Source organism: Microcaecilia unicolor, chromosome 1 (assembly GCF_901765095.1).
Source record: "Microcaecilia unicolor chromosome 1, aMicUni1.1, whole genome shotgun sequence".
Classification (NCBI taxonomy): Eukaryota; Metazoa; Chordata; class Amphibia; order Gymnophiona; family Siphonopidae; genus Microcaecilia; species Microcaecilia unicolor.
This window is the reverse complement of record NC_044031.1, coordinates 44902699-44922729: the sequence shown is the minus strand read 5'-3', so window position 1 is coordinate 44922729 and position 20031 is coordinate 44902699. Positions and strand designations below refer to the sequence as shown.

The 20031-nt window shown below is 42.3% G+C and overlaps 1 protein-coding gene across 2 annotated transcripts in view; it reads right to left on the bottom strand.

Annotated features, from left to right (window-relative positions):
• SCAP (SREBF chaperone) overlaps window positions 1–20031 on the bottom strand; it is a 252892-nt gene that overhangs the window by 87020 nt on the left and 145841 nt on the right. For both annotated transcript variants that reach the window (XR_003941472.1, XM_030196685.1), the window contains exons 5-8: window positions 19771–19991; window positions 15079–15184; window positions 10222–10394; window positions 6119–6245 (exon numbers count right to left, since the gene is read on the bottom strand). Coding sequence is in view for 1 of the 2 variants with exons in the window: in XM_030196685.1 (XP_030052545.1) it covers window positions 6119–6245; window positions 10222–10394; window positions 15079–15184; window positions 19771–19991 (627 nt within the window). In the remaining variant the exon portion in view is untranslated. The remainder of the gene's footprint in view (window positions 1–6118; window positions 6246–10221; window positions 10395–15078; window positions 15185–19770; window positions 19992–20031) is intronic.

The window sequence follows — 20031 nt, the reverse complement described above, 5'->3', positions numbered from 1 at the left end:
GACCACACTATTACTAGCCTAATCCTGCTCCATCCTGGAACATATAGAGTTCTACTGGGTCGCAAGTGCATTGGAGATCCTGCCTAAACATGAGCAAGGCATTGCTTTTGACAAAAAAGGACAAGGAGCGCATTTCAGGTAAGACTCTGATCTATCTATCCTTGGCGGATAATCACCCACTCCCGACCCGGCAGGGTATTTCTAAAGAGTTGCAATAATGGCTCTCAGAGATCCAATCCGCAATCAAGTCCTCTAAAGAGGAGATCTTGGAATGTATGACGAAGCTGAGCTCCAACCTGCAAGACCTAGGAGGACATGTGGAAGAAGTAGAACTTAAACTTGATGAACACGCAGATTTGATTGCCGCTAGCTCTTCACATTCTCAGCAACTAATGAAGCAAAATGAGGAGTTTCTCTACAGACTGGATGAATTGGAGAACAGAGGGTGCCAAAAGAATCTGCGTTTCTGAGGTGTCCCTGAAGGCGGCCCAACTAAGGATGTTCCTGCCATAGTCCGATCCCTGTGCTGTAAGCTTTTGGCCTTGGACACTTGAGATACCTCACTAGTTCTGGAGAGAGCACATCGTGCCTTGGGGCCCCGCTCCAATAATCAACCTAGAGATATCATTGCTCAATTTGTTAATTATGTGGATAAGGAGCGTGTATTACTCCGGGCGTGATTGAAAACATCCCTGGATTACAATAATGCTAAGATTTCTGTGTTCCAGGACATTTCCCAATTCACTTTGTCCCAGCGGCATCTAATGAAACAAGTCCTGGACATACTAACAAAAGAAGAGATTCCATATCAACAGGGATTTCCCTTCTCTCTTTGTTTCTTATTACAAGGCAAACAGCACCGAGTGCAGTCTTTAGCTGCTGCATCATGCTAGTTCGGCTGTATCACTCTCCCCTCTGGGCTCGGTTGCCTCCGCCACTACAGCAAAATTCCAGAGGTGGTAAAGGGTGCTTGAGAAACCCAAGAAGATATTTTTTGGGGGGAGGGGGTGAGAGATATCCGATACTCCTGTCTGTACTGAAATGGAATTTGTGTGTGTGTGTGTGGGGGGGGGGGGGGGGGGGAGGGGTTCTAGGGTGCTTGGAGCTGTTTGGTTGTGCGAGTCAGATCCTCTGGATCCCATTCAGGAGGCCTTTTTGGTCTGCTGTTTGGTGCTTATGTTTATTGTAGGGTGGGTTTTGGGGTGGAGATTAGATCTTGGGATGATCCTCATAGGGATATGTGCAACTTTTTCTTGTCTAGAATTGGGAGACTTCCTTTGGCAATTAATCTCTGCCTTGTGTACATATGGCGTACTGCTCACCCTAGAGTTCGTGAATAGATTTACTATTCTCCTACACACGACACATTCATATATAGACTGTTTTGATAGATACTCAAATAATGGAAGAAGCTCCTTTATCTGGTATTGGCAGTATAACATTCTCTGACCATGCTCCCGTTTGGGCCATTGTCCCCAACTTGTGTGATGCAGACAAGGACCAGCGATGGACCTTGAATACGCTGTTGCTGCAAGATGCTGAAATATTAAGGGGTTACTGTTCTCTCCTCAAATACTTAAAAGTTAATTTGGGCTCTGGGCCTAATATGGGAATGATCTGGGATGCCTTGAAGGTGGTCTCTCCAGGGGCTATTTTTTGCAGCAAGCAAGCGTGCCCATTTACAGTGAATTCAAGTTTCTCGTTGCTTGGATAATATTAGATGTTTGGAAGAACGCCATAAACTTACAGGTTCGATTGAGATGTTTCGTGCACTTCAGGCGGCCAAATTGTAATTGGATGACATTTACTTGGAGCAACTGCGGCACCTGCAATCACGTCATGAGTTACATAATTATGAGTTTACTAACAATGTGGGTCGTTCACTGGCCTTGAGGTTTAGGGCTATGTGAAACTCACAATTCTCCACATACGGAATAGCCTAGGCTCATTGCTACTAAGTACATCGTCCCCCCAGATCTGGCAACAATTCCAGGTTTTCTATGAGACTCTTTACTCTCAGAACACTAACATTCAGCCAGATGCTATCAATTCTTACTTGGCTTTGTGTGATCTTCCAACACTCTCTCCCGATCAGTCTTCTGATCTCGAGCAGCCAGTGATCCTGATGGAGATTCATCAGGCTATCAAAGAGCCCCCAGTAGGGAAATCCCCAGGATTAGATGGTCTTCCCAATGACTTCTATAAATGCTTTGCTTCTGATCTTGGCCCTATCCTGGCTGATCTTATCAACAGGGTACACAAGGGAGAATCCTTACCTTCTTCTGTCATACCAAAGACGGAAAAGGACCACACACTGTGCACCTCCTATCGCCCTACTCAGTGCTGAATGCTGATGTCAAGCTCCTAGCAAAAGTATTAGCCAACCGCCTTGCTGTTGTTCTACCACCTATTATTTATCCTGATCAGGTGGGTTTTGTCACCAATTGTCAGGCAATGGACAATGTTCACCGGATGATAGATTTACTTTACCTGACTCGGCGGGAAGGCATCCCAATGTGTCTCCTTGGCTAGACGCCAAAAAGGATTTTGATCGTGTCCGTCGTATCAGGTCATGGGATGACTTGGTTTTGGGTCTGGTTTCTGTCGATGGATACAGGCTTTTTACTCATCCCCCGAAGCATGTGTTCATATTAATGGTAGTAACTCAGCATTGTTTCCCTTGATGCGAGGTACGCGTCAGGGTTATGCGTTATCTCCTATGTTGTTCGTCATGGTAATGGAACCTCTTGCAGTTGCGGTTCATGCTCACCCTGACATCTCTGGCATTAGGTTTGGTGACCATGAATACAAGTTGGCTCTCTTCGTGAACGATGTCCTCCTTTCTCTGACTCGTCCACTTATTTCTTTCCCTAACTTACTGCGGGTCATTGAGAACTACTCTCAGGTTTCAGTGTTTAAGATTAATATGAGCAAATCTGAAGCCTTAAATTTCATCCTGTCCTGTGAAGCTCTGCAGTCCCTTCATTTTGATGGGTTTCCCATAGTATTAAATATTTAGGTGTTTATTTAACTTCATCTCATACTGATATGTTTACTGTCAACTATCCTGGCTTGATTAAGAGTCTTCTCAGGGACATGGAGCGTTGCTAAGGGCTTGAATTGTCATGGTTTTGCCACCGTCAAGATGAATATCATGTCTCGCCTTTTACATCTTTTTCAGGTCCTCTCAATTTGGCTTTCACGTGGGTTTTTATGTAACTTGCAAGACCATTTGCTTAGGTTTATTTTGAATAATAAGAGATCTCAATTGCCTTGCTCTTTTCTTTATTGCAACAAATGGAAGGGTGGCCTGGGGGTCCCTAATATTTTGTGGTATTATAAGGCAGCTCAGGCACGTGCAGCTTTGGAATGGTACCAGGCTCTTCCACAGAAACTCTGGGTCCATCTGGAGCAAGCAGACATAGGCCCTCATCCTCTGGGGTAATTGATGTGGTTACCTCGCAAATATAGTCGGCTGCCTTGTGACCTGTGTCCCTCAACACTTAATACTTTCTACTAGTGGGATAGATTAGGTTCGCAGGATCATATTCTGTCTCATCTTTCCCCCATAGCCTATCATCTTTTGTTCCCCCCAGGTCTTGTTCAGCAGGTGGCTTTCCAAGGGTCTCAGGATGTGGGGTCAACTGTATGATGATGACTCTTTGGTATCATTTCCCTCTCTTCATGAAAACTACTCAATATCTCTGGGGGACTATTTTGATTATCTTCAATTGTCTCATTTCCTTTCCTCACATGCTACTCGTACACTGATTACACGAGATGACTCCTTTTTAGAAGACTTATGCGAGGACTCTAAAACTAAGGACTTGATCACCTGGGTTTATAAATATCTTTGCTCCCTAACACCTGCTTATATCCTTCATTGGCTTAATTGGCAACATTAACTGGGGATAGTGGTGAATGAGGATGACAGGAATATGTTGGAAAGAACTCTGCTGGGGATCTCGGTGTCTGTGCCACTTAAAGAAAATGCAGTGAAAGTCATGTTTCGTTGGTATCTCACTCCAGCTCGGTTACAACATATTTTTCCTGGTTCCTCCAATCTGTGCTGGAGAGGATGTGGCGAAGTTAGGCCACATTTTGTGGACATGTGTCAAAGCCCGGGCCTTCTGGAGGGCGATTCAACATAGACTTCAAAAGTGGTTATCATGCACAATTCAATGGCCCCCAGTATATTGTTTGTTCTCTAAAAAAGTACCTGGACTTAAAAGGCCACAAGCTCTTCTTGTGAAACATGCTGTGTGCAGCAAGAGTCGCTCTAGCAACTCACTGGAAGCAGAAAACGGTCCCTTCCTTGGTCAAATGGCTCACTAAGTTGTGGTACATATGTGACATGGAACGTTTATTGGCGATATGTCGACACACTTTGCACAAGTGGGAAACCACCTGGGAACCATTTCTAACACATTGCTCAGCATGATTCTTAGAGGGATTGATGGCTATTCGCCTCGCCTTTCCTGGACAACTGAACGTAGGGATGAGGGGTTGGTTGGGGGATATGGGATCTTAGAAATATTATAGGCAGGGGTGTGCTGGTAAATTGTTAACAGGGGGCTCTCTCTCTCGCCAGCAAAGTAAAAGAGAATTCAGGAGGGGCCCAAGCCCACATTTTGGGATCCATTTGTTAAAGAAGCCATGAAGAACCGGCTCCCAAAATTCTTAAAAACTTAACAAACGGCTCTCAAGAGCCTGTGAGAGCCTGCTCCAGCACACCACTGATTATAGGTAATCAATAGAAATAGAATAAAATGAAACACAGAAAAGAGGATACCTTTTTTATTGGATTAACTCTACATTTTTTTTATTAGATTTCGAAGGTAGCCCTTCTTCGTCAGATCCGAAATAAGAAAAGTGGACTAACACAGCTACCACATCTCTCTACTAAAAATATTATAAAAACTGTTCAAATGTGTTGAGATTACATGTTCAATATTTCTTGTTTGAATAAGAAGAGGACAGTTTGTTCTTCTTTAAATATGTACAGGGTAGTTACCTTGGTTGTATTGTTCTTAAATTGCTTGTTTGGGTAACAAAGACCCCACAAAAAAAAAACCAAACACCTCAGGGAGGTCTTAGAAGTGTGAAAGTCAATTGGAGGGGGAGGGGGAGGGGGAGGAGGGCAAGACTAAAGGTTTGCCAAAGGTATTTAAAGAAAGTCTGGTTTGCCTATAAGTTTAGTTGTTTTATGAAGATTAAACTGTAGCTTAACTGAACTTTTCAGCTGCAAAAATATGTTCAGTAATCCTGTCCAAGGATTTCCACCAAAGTCCCAGGATTCCAGAGAAGCAAATCACTCTATGTAAGGTAGGTAACTGTCAAAGTCAATTAGAATGCCCTACAAATCTCCCCATGGATTGTGTAATCAGCTCTATTCATGATCAAGTTTCCTAATCAAATACCATAACAGCTAAATGTAAATACTGACAAGCAAAATCAGAGGCAGGTGTTAAGCTGTGTTAGTCTAGTTTCATGATTTAGTAGTACTCTTTACTTTCAGCTTCTTTAAAGCTTCAGCTCTATGCTTCTAGTATTGTTGGATTTCATTTTAATATTGCTGAACAAAACTGGACTTAAGAAACCAATTAGAGTTAATTAGAAAAACAGGTGGCACCAAATTTTTATGGGGAGGAAGCAGATACATGTATAACTTTCTTCTCGCTTTCATTTATGGATTCCATAAAAATGTGTATAAAGTTTATATACTTTATAAGATAGTTTATTCATATAAAATTATATATACCATTTCTGTGGATAAATAGTACCACCATCCCTGTAACCTTTGTTCTGCCCCGCCAGTCCACCCTGCCCAAAATCCCACCCCATTAAAATCACATAACTTTTAGCCACATAGAGACTTGCATAACCAAAAGTTATGTTACTCAGGCCACAGAAATGAAAGAAAAGCAGTTATACAGTTGGTACCTACTGTTGACCACACAACTGCTGTTGAATACTGGTCCCCGAAATTTTAACCCATCTGCTTTCTCAAACTTTGGCACCTCACCACCACCCCCCATCCACCACACACACACCCTTAACCCACTACCTTCTGTCAGTTTTTTTGAGCCTAATAGCGGCTAGAAGTTTGGTTACTTACCCTCCATTGAGAGTTGGTGTCAGGCCAAAGAGTGTGCAGAGACCTACTGACATAAGGAGGGAGCTGAGAACTGTTACCACTGCAGCCAGTGCTAGACCCCACTTTGATTTCACCAGATCAATCTTTCCTGCAACAGAAACAGCAGCTCCCATGAAACTCTGCATAGGATTTCTCTAAGACCCTTTCTTGGGGTGCAAGACGTTCACAAGAATAAGTTTTGGGGCTACTGCTAGCATGCCTTTACTTACCCATCCACCAATGCAGCAGTAAACTATGCATAACAATGGTCCATCGAAAAGAACATAAGGGAGGGGTGTGCAAACATTTTTCCTCTAGGGCCATACCTGTGGCTGCTGCATGCTTTAGGGGCTGATAAGGTGTGCTCTTCACATTTTTTTGCCCCAACCCCTATAGCAGTTAATGTCAATAGATGTGGCCCCAGAGGAAGAAAAGGTGTGAAGAAGTAAAATGATGGGCCTTTGCTGATGTCAGCATGAACTGCTTCAGAGCTGAATTGTCAGCGAGCCAGTAACCATTAAAATGTATCAATACCAAATGGGCTGGCTGAGAAGAGCCCCCATGGGCCATATCTCACCAGCGGATGGTATTTTCTAAACTCTGACCTAAGGCAAGGATAAGAGGCGTAGCCAGGTTCTGATCTCAGAGGGAGCAGACTTTTATAAAATAGGCGCCGGTTGGTGTCAGCTAGACAGCAGTGTCTGTGTTGTTGCTCAGGTGCTATGGCGGGCAATGATTAATACAGGCGTCCTGCCTACAAGGAAACAGTAAGTTACATCAGGAGGCAGGACACAGACGAGGTCCCTGGACTGGCCAGAGCAGGCAACCTGTCTTCTTAACTACAAAGTACAAATATTCAGGAATAGCACACACATTCCTTCCACTGCTAGACACCTTGTTTAGATCAGATGGGCTTTTGTTTGTGTGGTGACTGGCAAGGGGGTACTCCAGGACTGCTCTAGAACACAAAACTTACCACACCATAACAGCCCTAACCCACCTATCAGAAGAGAGTGCTATATATATTACACTGGACTGTGGAGCACCAAATATACCTACTATTGGAAAACTGGAACAAACTGCACTGTTACACCTTCCTACACAGACACTACTTGCTAGCAGAATCCTTCACCTCAGTCACACATGCAGAACATGGACAGACCCTCATCTATATAAACATAAGATTAGCCATACTGGGTCAGACCAATGGTCCATCTAGCCCAGTATCCTGTTCCAACAGTGGCCAACCCAGGTCACAAGCACCTAGCAGAAACCCAAATTGTGACAACATTCCATTCTACCAATCTAATACAGAATAGGGAGCCACAACCCCCCCTCCAAAAAAAAAAAAAACCCACCAACAACAGAATTGAAATAGAGACCCCCTCCCCCCACACACACACTCTCTGCCCAAGGAAGCCAGACTCTATAAACAGTGCAATACTAGTAGAAAAGAAACAGAAATGCATTCTCTCCTGTACATTTTACAAAGCAGGTACATCTCTGTCCTTACAAAGTATTAAATAAAATTTTCTACCTTTGTTGTCTGGGAATTTGGCTGGTCCCACTCTTTTTTTTTTTCCATATTCCATGAGTCAGCCTTACAAATTCTTTTCCAGGCTGGCCTTTCCATTTCTTCTCTCACCTCTTGTCTTCTTCCTTTCCTTCTTTACATCTGTTTGGCACTGATCTTGCATTTTACGACCCCACTATCAAATAGCTGTGTATAGACCTGCCACGTGATGCGGTTCCAGAAGAGAGCTTTTTCAACCACTCCTAGTGTGAACTCACATCCCAAATTCATATGGGATTTGCAGTCCCTGATTCTACCCATCAAAATCTGTGCTGCAGTACATCCAAAATGACTTAAGAAAATGCACTTGGATCCCTCTACTGTTGTTTGAACAATTTATTTTCTCATTTGCTTTGGTCCCGCTGTCTCTTTTCTGTTTTTCTCCGTTTCTTCTGCTATTACAGGGTCTTTTGCTCATCTGATTTTTTCTGTCTCCAAGTGCACCAACCTTCTTTCCTCTGCACCACTATTTGTCCTGTCCAGTATCTCCCTTCTGTGTCCCTTGTCTCTATCCTACCCTCAAGTTCAGCATCTGCCATTTCTGTGTCCTCATCTCCCCCTTTTCTAGCATCTGCCATCCAGGTGTCCCCATCTCTCCCTTTTTCTAGCATTGCCCTGTGTCCACATCTTCCCCCCTTTTCCAGCACTACCCCTGTGTTACCATCTTCTCCCTTTTCCAGCATTACCTCTTTGTCCCCCATCTCACCCCTTTTTCACCATTGTCCCCATATTTCCATTCCTCCTTCCAGTGGTGGCCCTCTGTGTCCCTATCTCCTCCTCCCCTTCTCAGTAGTGCCCCTCTGTGTCCCTATCCCCTCCTTTTCAGTAGAGCCCCTATCTCCCCGCCCCCTTTTCAGTAGTGCCCGTGTCCCCATTTCTTAATTTTCCAGCACTGCCTCTTTGCGTTCCAATGTCCCTCTCCTCTCCCTGTCCAGCATTTACCCTTCTCTCTCCCCATGTTAACCTTCTTCCCCGTCTCTTTCAGCGCTCCCCATCCTCCTTGGGGCCACATATCTCCCTGGCCTGCTCCCACAGTCCATCCTCTGGCAGCTCCAAGGAGGTTTAATAGACAGGAGGCCTAGTGACATCAAAATGTTGAAACCAATTAGGCCAATCTCACTTTCCCCTTCCCCACACAGCTGTCATTGCTGTACTCTCAAAACAAAGCAAGCAAACCTATGAGCTGCTGCATCCACATTGTCACTCTTTATTGTTTAAAAAAAAAAAAAATCCTTTATCCTCCACCTTTTAAGACACTGCCTATCCTGCTGGATAGTGATGGCACAAGAAAAGGAAGTTTGGTCCAGTGAAGACTAACTCAAAATAACCTGTTTCTTAGATGGGCACTAGTATTACCATATTAAAAATGCAACCATACCATGCCTCTGTAGCTATGTTCCACTAATGTTAAACAGTTAACTGGATTTCTTGAAAGGATTATATCAATAATGTTTAAACTGAGGGACAGCTTCAATTCGAGTCCATTTGTAAGAGTGGAAGAAATTAAACTGAGGAGCTGAAGAGACCAATGCATGCGGGAACAGCTGTGCACACTCAGAAATCCAAACTGATGTTCTGAGTTATGGGATAGCAGATTGGTCTCTGCACTATCAGATGATGTCACCTACTTGTGTGCCTGACTCAGTCCTACTTGTAGATAGAGTCTTGGTGTAAATCACAAAGAACGTATTTCAGATTATACAGTAATGAATACTTTCTAAATAAACTAAAACGGCACAAATGCTTATTTGAATTACTATTCTACATCTCCTTTTAGTCATAATGTATTTCTTTATTGTAGTAAGAAATACTAAAAGGTGTGTGTGTATTTCAAAAATAATTATAACACGTGAAGGCTCATTTTCAAAGTACACAGACTTACAAAGCTTCACTTACAAAGGTTTCCAGTTCAGTTTTTGTCTTCATGTTATTTCTCATTTACGATTCCTTCTTCTGTATTTCGTGAGGCTCTGTCTGTTTCACCTTTGACCCAGGTGTGATATCCTGTTTGCATGTTCTGTTTTACTAGTAGTAGGTGTGTGGGTGTTCTACGGCCCATGTAATATTTGCAGTGCTGCCTATTCAAAGAGAGGGCTAAGTTGTTTGAATCATAGAAATCAGTGTTACTTTTTTATAGTAGGTTTGCTATATATATGTTTAGGATTATTTTCAGATTTTGTATTTAAAAATGTAGAGAGATTTATGTTGTCATCAGATAATGAGATGGGGGGATATGGGTTTTGTGAATGCAAAGCATGTTTATGTTTTAACTCATAAAAATTGCTATACTGTGTCAGACCAAATGTCTGAAAGGGTCATATATGTGTGATGTGTCACATATTTAGGCATTGTCTGCCGTGTGTCCCAACTAAAAAAAAAAAAGGTTAAGAACCACTGATCTAAGATACTGTACACATCCTCTCGTTTCAGTCCTATAATACTTTTTATTACACTTGGTACCCCCTTGCTGTGAAGAACCTGGGGAGAACAGATGCCACCGCCTGAAACGTACGTGTGGAGAAGTAGATGTAGGCAAAGAGGATGAAGTAGGTGGTGACAAGGGGTATCAGCTCAGCAATGCCTATTTCTTCCTTGAAATGGACGTGAATAATGTGCTCATCACGTAGGGTACAGTTGGCGCTAGGGTGGAGCTGCTTCAAGCGGGACCGTAGGCTGCTCAGGAACCTGGGAAAGGGGACACAATGGGACAAGACAGACCCACATTTAGAACACTGCATAAGTTATTTTTACTTTGCTTCTACTGTAGTGTTAACAGTTCCAATAACCATATACTGGGATCCTAAGGAAAACTAACTTCTTTGCAGTTTATGATACCTTTTACTAGAATGTCCTAAAAAAGTAATAAAAATGACCAAAGGAGTCTTTCAAATCTGCTCTTTCGGAGTAGGTTTCACAAACATAAAAAATAAATAAATAAAATTAACACTTAAAGGTTCTCCAACATATCTTGCTGGACCATCAAAAAGATTAAAAAAAATGTTTACATGAGTTTTTGAGAGTGTACACATTCCTTCTTCAGATGAAGTTCTATCATGTGACTGCAATACCTGTGTGGTCTCTGAAGCTCATGTTTATCATTTATTGGATATACCCCTTCCTCTAACAGGTCAAAATGGTTTACAATCTTATGTGATTAAAACCCATCTTTGAAGTATCTTTTAATGGAAAGAAAACAGCTATATTAGTATGGAGCCATGAAAGTTCTGGGGCCCTTTTTATATGTTTAAACACATTAATCTACTCACTATTTGGCAACAGTGGCTAGAAAGTGTTCTGCAAGGGAAAGTTTAGAAGCTGAAGATCCAGTCCAGGTCTTCCTTCTAGCTAAGGTCAGACTAAAGGAAAATCCAAGTATTCTGCGATATCAAAGCTGCATATGGAGCGTAAGACGTGGCAGTGTCCTAGGCTCAGGAAGACAGAGGAAGATCCTTGTACAAATGTCTAGGAAGTCAGGCCACTAACATCATTTTGAACCCTATGGGCCCGATATTCAGCACAAGTTAACTCATGTCTCGGTGGATAACCGGTCAAAACGTTTCTGGGCAATTTGAGGAGCTTATATACAATACCTACCAAACTCAGGCATACTTAACAAATTGAACCTTTAACGTTTTCTTTTGACCATCTCCTATCGATTCTTTCTGGGAAAGAGACGGTGGGTTGGGGATCTGGGATCAGGGTACTATTTTGATGCCATGCTGTTTATCTTTGGAATATGTGGGGGGAGTCAAAGCTCTCTACTTTCTTTAGACTATTCCATCATTTGAATATCCTGCATGCTTTACTGCTCATATTGTAGTTTATAAATTAATAAAAAAATTGAAACTAAATGGAGAGGAAGACTCACTCTGTACTGATTTGGAAATATAGGGGGAATTCCATAGAGCAAATATTAATTTTGCCCCATTCTTGGCAACCCACTCATGGCAATTAGCAGCAATGACTATCATTCCTAAACCTGGCAAGGGCCCAATTTTTATGTAGCTCATACGGGCCCATCTCCCTGGTATGGACTGATTAAAAGATAGTCACCAAAATATTAGCAGCTAGACTACAAAAGCTCATGCCACGCTTGGTCCAGGTGGACCAAGCTGGATTCATTTCAGGACATTTGACAACAAACACAAAACATTATACGTCATTGAACAGGTGATAAGATTAAGGGACCCTTCTCCGATACTATCATTACATGCGGAGGCAGCCTTTGATTCTGTCTATTGGCCATATATGTTTGCAGTCCTGAGTAAGGTTTACAAGACCAATTTCTTACATAAATACAATTGCTATACAAGGAGCCATTAGCTAGTCTTTAGATCATACACTGAAAGCTTTGAATTACACAAGGGGATGCACCAAAGCTATGCTCCGTCTCTTCTTTTTGCATCGACTAATTAGCATTGCTAATTAGAGAGTAGCAGGGTATAGAAGGTATTATATGTGGTGGAGCAACCTAGAACACAATGCTATTTGCAGATGACATTTTAACATTGTCTAACCCAATAAGTTCTTTTCCAGAGGTTACAGTTTTGGTGACCATATCTTGCTAAGGATATAAAAAGACTTGAAGCGGTGCAAAGAAAAGCTACAAAAACGGTATGGGATTTGCATTACAAGATGTACAAAGGAAGATTTGCTGACCTAAACATGTATACCCTGGAGGAAAGGAGAAACAGGAGTGATATGATAGAGACATTCAAATATTTGAAAAGTATTGATCTGCAAATACACCTTTTCCCAGAGATGAGAAGGTGGTAGAACCAGAAAACATGAATTGAGGTTGAAGGGGGCAAACTGAAGAATAATGTCAGGAAGTATTTTTTTCACAGAAAGGGTGGTAGATACTTGGAATGCTCCCCCCCAACACACACACACAAGTGGTGGAGATGAAAACAGTAATGGAATTCAAAAATGCATGGAATAAACACAAAGGAATTCTGTTTAGAATGAATGGATCCACAGAAGCTTAGCAGAGATTGGGTGGCAACACCGGTAATAGGGAAGCAAAGCCAGTGCTCGGCAGACTTCTACGGTCTGTACCCTGAAAATGGCAAGGACAAATCAAGGTCAGGTATACATATGAAGTATCATATACCATGTGTAATGAGTTTATCTTGTTGGGCAGACTGGATGGACCGTACAAGGTCTTTATCTGCCGTTATCTACTATGTTACAACACAGTAGTCATTGATGCCTAGTTTTTGGTTGTTTTTTTTTTTTTTTAAATCAACAGCCTACCGCCTGCCTCCAGAGTTCTCTTACAGAAGTCAGCAAAAAGTACGCACAGCCAATAGGAATACTGCACATGTCTGACCCCCACAAAGTGCAACAGGAAACCCTACACAGCAACTGCCTCCCTATGAAGTCCCACTCAGTCACACTCTATGCTGTTCCTGCTCATGTGACACAAACTGCAGGCACCATTCATACAACTTACAGGACAGTACTGTATGAGGTAAGACAACCCCTAGAGTCAGACCGGAGGTCACTGAAAATCCTGGTGTGTGCGTGCGTGCTTTTTTGGCGATTTTTGTAAGAGAACTCCAGAGGAAGACTTGCTTATACGCACATAGATAGTATGTGATTCCAAGGTCTTTGTCTCCCATATACTGCATACTATTGGTGCTCCACTGTACTTACTCTATCTGAATGAAATTCACCTTGAACTACAACTGAAAAGGTGTGAGCCAAATCCAACTAAATAAGTGGAACTCTCCAACACTACAGTGTAATTTAAGGAAAAAAATTAAAAAGTATCAGCCATTCAAGCAGACTGTTTGAAAGCCCTCTCATTCTTTAGAATGGGAATAAAAAGATATGTGTTTGGCAGTGAGAAAGGAGAAATTGCCCTTGACCAACAACACAGCACAGGCCTTCCTATTTATCACACTTTCTGATCCCCTACCATCCTTCAAAGACGACAATGAAAGTGGAGGAGTGGCCAAGTGGTTAGGGTGGTGGACTTTGGTCCTGGGGAACTGAGGAACTGAGTTTAATTCCCACTTCAGGCACAGGCAGCTACTTGTGACTCTGGGCAAGTCACTTAACCCTCCATTGCCCCATGTAAGCCGCATTGAGCCTGCCATGAGTGGGAAAGCGCGGGGTACAAATGTAACAAAAAATAAAACATTAAAACATTTTTAAAAAAAACCTGACTGGCTGGGGTGCCTCCAGGATCAGGTTTGGGAACACTGCACTAATTAATCCAGGGGACTGATAACTGAGCCAGGGCTAGCAAATATCAAGAGAAAAATCTCACCAATCAAGTAACTTTATCTAATTTAAAAACAAGCTGCAAATTCTGGTGGGCAGCATTTGAATATATGGAGACTAGATCAACAGAAAACCCTGTTGGCATTTAAAAGTAAGAAGTGTTTCTTTAGCTTCCATAACATGAGCGTAAGAAACTGGTTTCTCCACAGCCAATATGAAGAAGGAGCATCAGGCTGCACGCCCACCTTTGGAACACACATTATTTCCCCAATAAAATAGCTTTCCGAAGTAGTAATTTATGTTCTTTCTTTCTGAACTCTGTATTACTCAAATCATCACTTATTAATGCCACAGAAACCCGGACACCAATACCCACTAATTGACCTATGCAGCTCAACATCTTAGTCCAAAATATTTGTAAAAAAAAAAAAAAAAAAAAAAAGACAAGTCCGCATGTACCAAAGTTCTGTTCTTTTACATTTTACACATAACAGCAAGTTAACATGTTTTGCTTTATGTGCTCGCACTTGTGACCAGTAAGCCCTTTGAATAATCTTGTAATGGCACCCTCTCAGGTCTGCCCCATGGGCTATAGATGAGAGAGTACCAGCAGTACAAACATCATCAAATGACCTCAAATTGAATCCTAATTCGTGTTCCCAAGCTGCTTTTGTAAGTGTTTAATCTTCTGTTGTATGTTTGCTAATGGGGAGAAGGCCATTACCCCTAATTGGTAATTGATTTGTAATCCAGGATCCCCTTCCCACAATTTAATCAAATCTCTCCATGCCAGCCTCTGATTTCACAAGGCAATTAGTTTTCATCTTGGATGGAGTAGTGTAGAGGGGGCATGCAATAAATAGTTGGGATGCCAAAGTGCCACAAAGGCTCCCTTCTAAGGGTGTGTAATCTTGAGAATTCAGAAGCAGACATGCCAGATCATAAAGTCTTATATTCAGAAGCTGCAAACCACCTACCCTCCAACTCCCATAATGCAGCTTTTATTTTGATGATGTTCAGAGCTTTAGCCAGTTCAGTTCTGTCTCAGGCTATTAATTACAGACATGTGAATATCTGGTGCAAGAGATATAATTACAGAGCCCACTACCCACTTCACTGACCCATGCAGTACTCTTACTTGGAATCGTAATGCCGGAGCACAAGAGTGACGGTGTAAGATACAATCCTCTTCCTGTTGTAGAAGCTCACGCCACTGTACTTGCCCGGGATCCCAAACAACAAGTCTTAAAAAAAAAAAAAAAACACACACACACAAAAAAAAGAATTCATTAGAAAAACACATCACAGAGGCAGTGACCTACAACAGGACTGTTAACTGCAACTTTTAATGGTGGCAATGCCACAGGAGGAGAGGACTTTGTATGTGCACTGTATTTTGCTATTGTTTTACTTTTACTTAGTCATCCCTAATTCAGCATTCAAGCGGGAAAAAATTGTAGATGTCAGAGCCATTGCTGGCTTCCCTTCCAATCTTTCATTAAGCAGGCGGCATCCAACATGACTACCAGGGAAGGTAGGTAATGTGAAGAGGCTAACAAGGGCTATGTGCTATGACGGGAACTTTAGATTTACAATAAAAGCTACCTACAAGGTACAAAGGAAGAGACATGATTTGGCAGATGCCTGGGGTGCTGAAAAATGGACAGACACAGTAGCCTGCAACACTGTCGTTTGGAAGTTGGATCTCTTTTATCGATTCATGCTGTGTGAATTGCTCACGACACTATGCAGGCGCGCTTTTCAAGATTGGAGTTTGTTTTGAAACACCCTGTTTTCATTTATCCACAAGGCTTGATGTCTACCATCTAAGCACCAGCAACCCCTGAGAAAGGCTTTATGCCGAAACACGGCCCATGTAGGGTCACCATCTCATTGTTTTGTGGACTACTGCTTGTGAATTTTGACAATTGATTTTAGAAGCTTGGACTTGCCTGTGTCTTTTGGAACATTCTTTCCCTTCCACTTCTATTTTGTGACTTCCCTTTTATTGGACCAATGTAAAAACAATCCTATAATGTTACAGGTGAGCTACTAAGTCCCTTTCCTTATTTTCAAGCTAAGCGTGCAGCAGAAGCAGGGCTCTCTCTACTTATCTTCCATTACTCCCAACCACTTAACTAAAGGCAAGCCCAAAAAAGACTAACTTACTTCAGGCTTCCTTGTTCTCCCCTTTCCATGTAATAAAACCAAGATAAGCTCTCTCATCACTCAACAAATTCCCCCAAGTCTCAAAAGTAAAATTAAAGAAGCACAGTTTGCATTCATTTTTCATCTATGTTCCAAGTATGGTATTTGTTTTCAGACCATACCTAAGAAAAGTTAGTGGAACCAAAATTGAAATAACCAGTTACAGGCCCATAATTTATCACAACTTGAGTAAAATCCCAGACTATAAACAGCAATCAATGAGACAGTGGTCCCAAATCATTCTATACTTCTCTTTTACAACAGCTAATAATCTACCAGCTGCCAAATACTCAACCTGTTCCTGAACCCCAGGGCTTCCAAACAGATCTGATTTTCTACTTGCCTGGACTACTCATATCATGCAACAGCATATACTTGATCTACGAATTACTACTTGCTTCTATAAAGATGCTAGATGTACAGAGCACTCTACAGATGCACACAAGTGATATTTCGTTCTCAGTGAGGTGTAGTCAAAACAAACCAGAAAGGCAAATAGGAAGTTTCAGAATACTCACTTTTTACAGTATACCCAGTTAAAATTGACAAGCCTGTGATCAAAATGAGCCAGGGTTTAGGGTTTTAAAATTTAAAAGCAAGTTCAAATATGTGGTTTCAGGTATGACTGAACATGACACGCTAACCCAAGGTGGCTTATTCCAACATATGGTGAAGCAAGGTGGAAAGCACAGAACAGCAGTTGGTAACAGGGAAGGCAACCAAAAGTAGTGTGTCGAATGAATAGAGGCGACAAGAAGGGACATAACGGGAAATAAGAGAAGGCACTTCTGAGTAAGTGAACTTTGAACTACATGTTGAAGTGGATAGGGCACAAGACTGACTTGGAAAAAGGGGTCCCAAGGTCATATTGGGAGAAAGATAAATCATATTGCAGCTGAGTTTTAAAAAGACTACAGTAGCGAGGGAGACAGCTCAGAGGAAGACCTCCTAATCTAGTCTACTTATTTATAGATCGCTTAATCCCAACAATTGGTCCAAAGCGATTTATAAGAGAGAATTACGAGAGAGAAATTAAAAGGCTAAATTAGATATTTTTTTGAAACAAATGTTTTTGTTTATGAAAAGCAACATAAGATGATGCCAGAGTTAGAAAAGATGGTAAAGCATTGCAAATATAAACCTTTTGATAGAAAAAAAAGATCTTTCGCAAATCCTTGTGTATCAAATAGATATAAATGAAGGAAAATGTAAAACAGAATTATCTTTTAATCTAGATGAATGACTGAGTGATGAAAGATCAGACTAGAAAGAAGCGTCCTGAATCTTAAAAATAGCACAAGCTAATTTAAACTCCATAGACTTTCAATGGCATCCAATGAAGGGCACGCAAAAGAGGCGTAACGTGATCATAACTTTCTTATCTAAAGATTAACCCGGCCGCTGTATTTTTGAGTAGTTTCATTAAAGTACCAGACATGTCAGCATAAAGAGCACAGCAATAATCCAAATGAGAAATGATTAGTGTCTGCACCAATATAGCAAATTGGTTATCAAAAAGTATGATCTAATAGCTTTCAGTTGTCTAATTTTAAAAGAAACATCTTTTATAGAAATTCTTAACCTGTGAGTCAAAAGTCAGAGAGGAGTCCACTACGACTCCTAGTGCTTTGTGGAATGTTCAATTTGAAGAGAATCATTAATATTCAGTGACAGATTATCAGGAATTAGCCTGGGATCGTTACCCAGCCATAATATTTTAGTTTTAGCAGTATTCAATTTCAGCATATTAGATATGGTCCAATGTTCTACCTTCCTGATACAGTTGAGGATATTAAAAAGTTTCATCTACAGTTAAATTAGCCATCAGCTAGATAAAATATCATCTGCATAGAAAAGAATCAATTCACCTTTCCTGCCATACCACCACCTAGTGACAACCTGTGGCATAGCCACGGGTGGGCCTGGGTGGGACAGGGCCCACCCACTTAGGGTTCAGGCCCACCTAATAGTAGCACATGTTTAGTGGTAGCTGGTGGGGATCCCAAGCTCCACCAGCTGAAGACTTCCCTCTGATGGTAACGAAAACGCTACTCTCCACAATACCAATACCTGCTCATGCTCAGTTTTCAGCGTATTCCTGCTGCACTGCCAAGGTGCAAAGAAGCATTTTTCCACCAGCTGAGATATATATTTTTTTTTTGGGGGGGGGGGGGGGGGGGAGAACACTTGGTGCCCACCCACTTCTTGCCTAGGCCCACCCAAAATCTGTTGTCTGGCTACGCCCCTGGTGACAACATGAAAACGTTAAACATCATAGGCGATAAAGGGGATCCTTGAGGGACCCCACATATAGGTCTCCATGACCTAGAAAAACACCCTCCTTTTTAACCACGTAAGAACTTTCTTCCAAGAAATGTTTAATCCTATCCAAAACTGGTCCAGATATACCTAGATACTCAATCTCCCTAATAAAAGGATGATAAACAGTAATGAAAGCTGCTGAAAAGTCAAACAGGAGGAGAAAAGAAGAGCCACCTTTGCCGATAGTTTCTGAAGTGAATGAAATTAGCATAATCAAGAATGAGACTCTACTGTGTAGGCTACGAAAACCAAATTGCAATAAAAGAGAAAATCTCTCCAGGTTACAGTATTCTAAGCAGAATGTAAAAGGGTTTTGGCAGTGCAAACAAAGGAAGGGATGGCTTTTTGTAGTTTAAGAATGAATGCATTTTAGCCAGCTACGGAACTGTGCAGATAGAGAGGGAGAGGAGTCAAAGGTCATCCCTAGAAAGCAGGATGACAGAAGGATAACAGTTATGTACAGAAACAGAAATAGCCTTGGATGATCAAGTAGTTCTTGCGCTGTCCCTCCCTCCCCCCCACCTCAACCTACAGTAGCTGAGTCAGCATACGAGCTGAGTCTGGGAAGTAAGACATTTATGGTCAGATGATCAGAAGCCCCACACTGTTTCGAAACTGCGCTGGGCTATAACGCCCCTATGACCAAAGCTAATAGCATGCAAATTTATATGTGCTATTAGCTCTGATCATAGGGTATTTCTGCAGGAGTATTGTGCCTGGGCATGTGCCCAAGGCACAATCTTTCCACAGAAGTTGTTTAACAGGTCCTGGTGATGAAAAACCTGGATCTGTCAAACAAACAGAAGAGGTTTGACAGGTCCAGTGAAACCTAAGCCTTCCCCCCCCCCCCCTCCCCCCCCCCCCCCCCCCCCCCCCCCCCCCCCCCCCCCCCCCCCCCCCCCCCCCCCCCCCCCCCCCCCCCCCCCCCCCCCCCCCCCCCCCCCCCCCCCCCCTCCAAAAACCAAAACAAAACCTGGAGGTCCGGTGAACTTCCAGGCCCCTCCCCCCAAAGCCAAAAAACCCTCGTGGTCCAGTGGGGCCGCTAGCTTCTTTTCTATGTTTTATTTTATTCTGTTTCAATTGACTACCTTTAAAAGTGAAGTAACACGGCTACCACATCTCTCTTTTCTTAATTATAGAATCAAAATCCCCAAACCAGACTATTTGTTTGTTTAAGGACATTAATATTTGTCCAGTTGTCCACAAATGTGATGTTAGTTTTTAGTGCCCGAGTAGCACTTTCAAAGCCTTCTAAGTACCGGGTTTAAGAAAGGCACAAATCCCTTTGAAGGTGCCGTACCTTTGAGGGTAGCCGATGTCTGCAGAGTCTTTGGTTCATACTGGTGAATGGTTCTGATGATGTCTGGATCAGCACTGAAATGCTCCCGGTCATTCTGCCAGAAGTTGGCTGGAGACAGCAGCAGGCAGCCATGCTCAGGCAGCAGGTTCCGCAGCTTCTTTAACCCAGGTAGGAGATCAGTGACTTGAAGGCAAATGTCCTCTAAGCTTCTGCTGCCAGAGCTAGAACCACACAGAAAACATGAAAGCTGTATTAACTCAG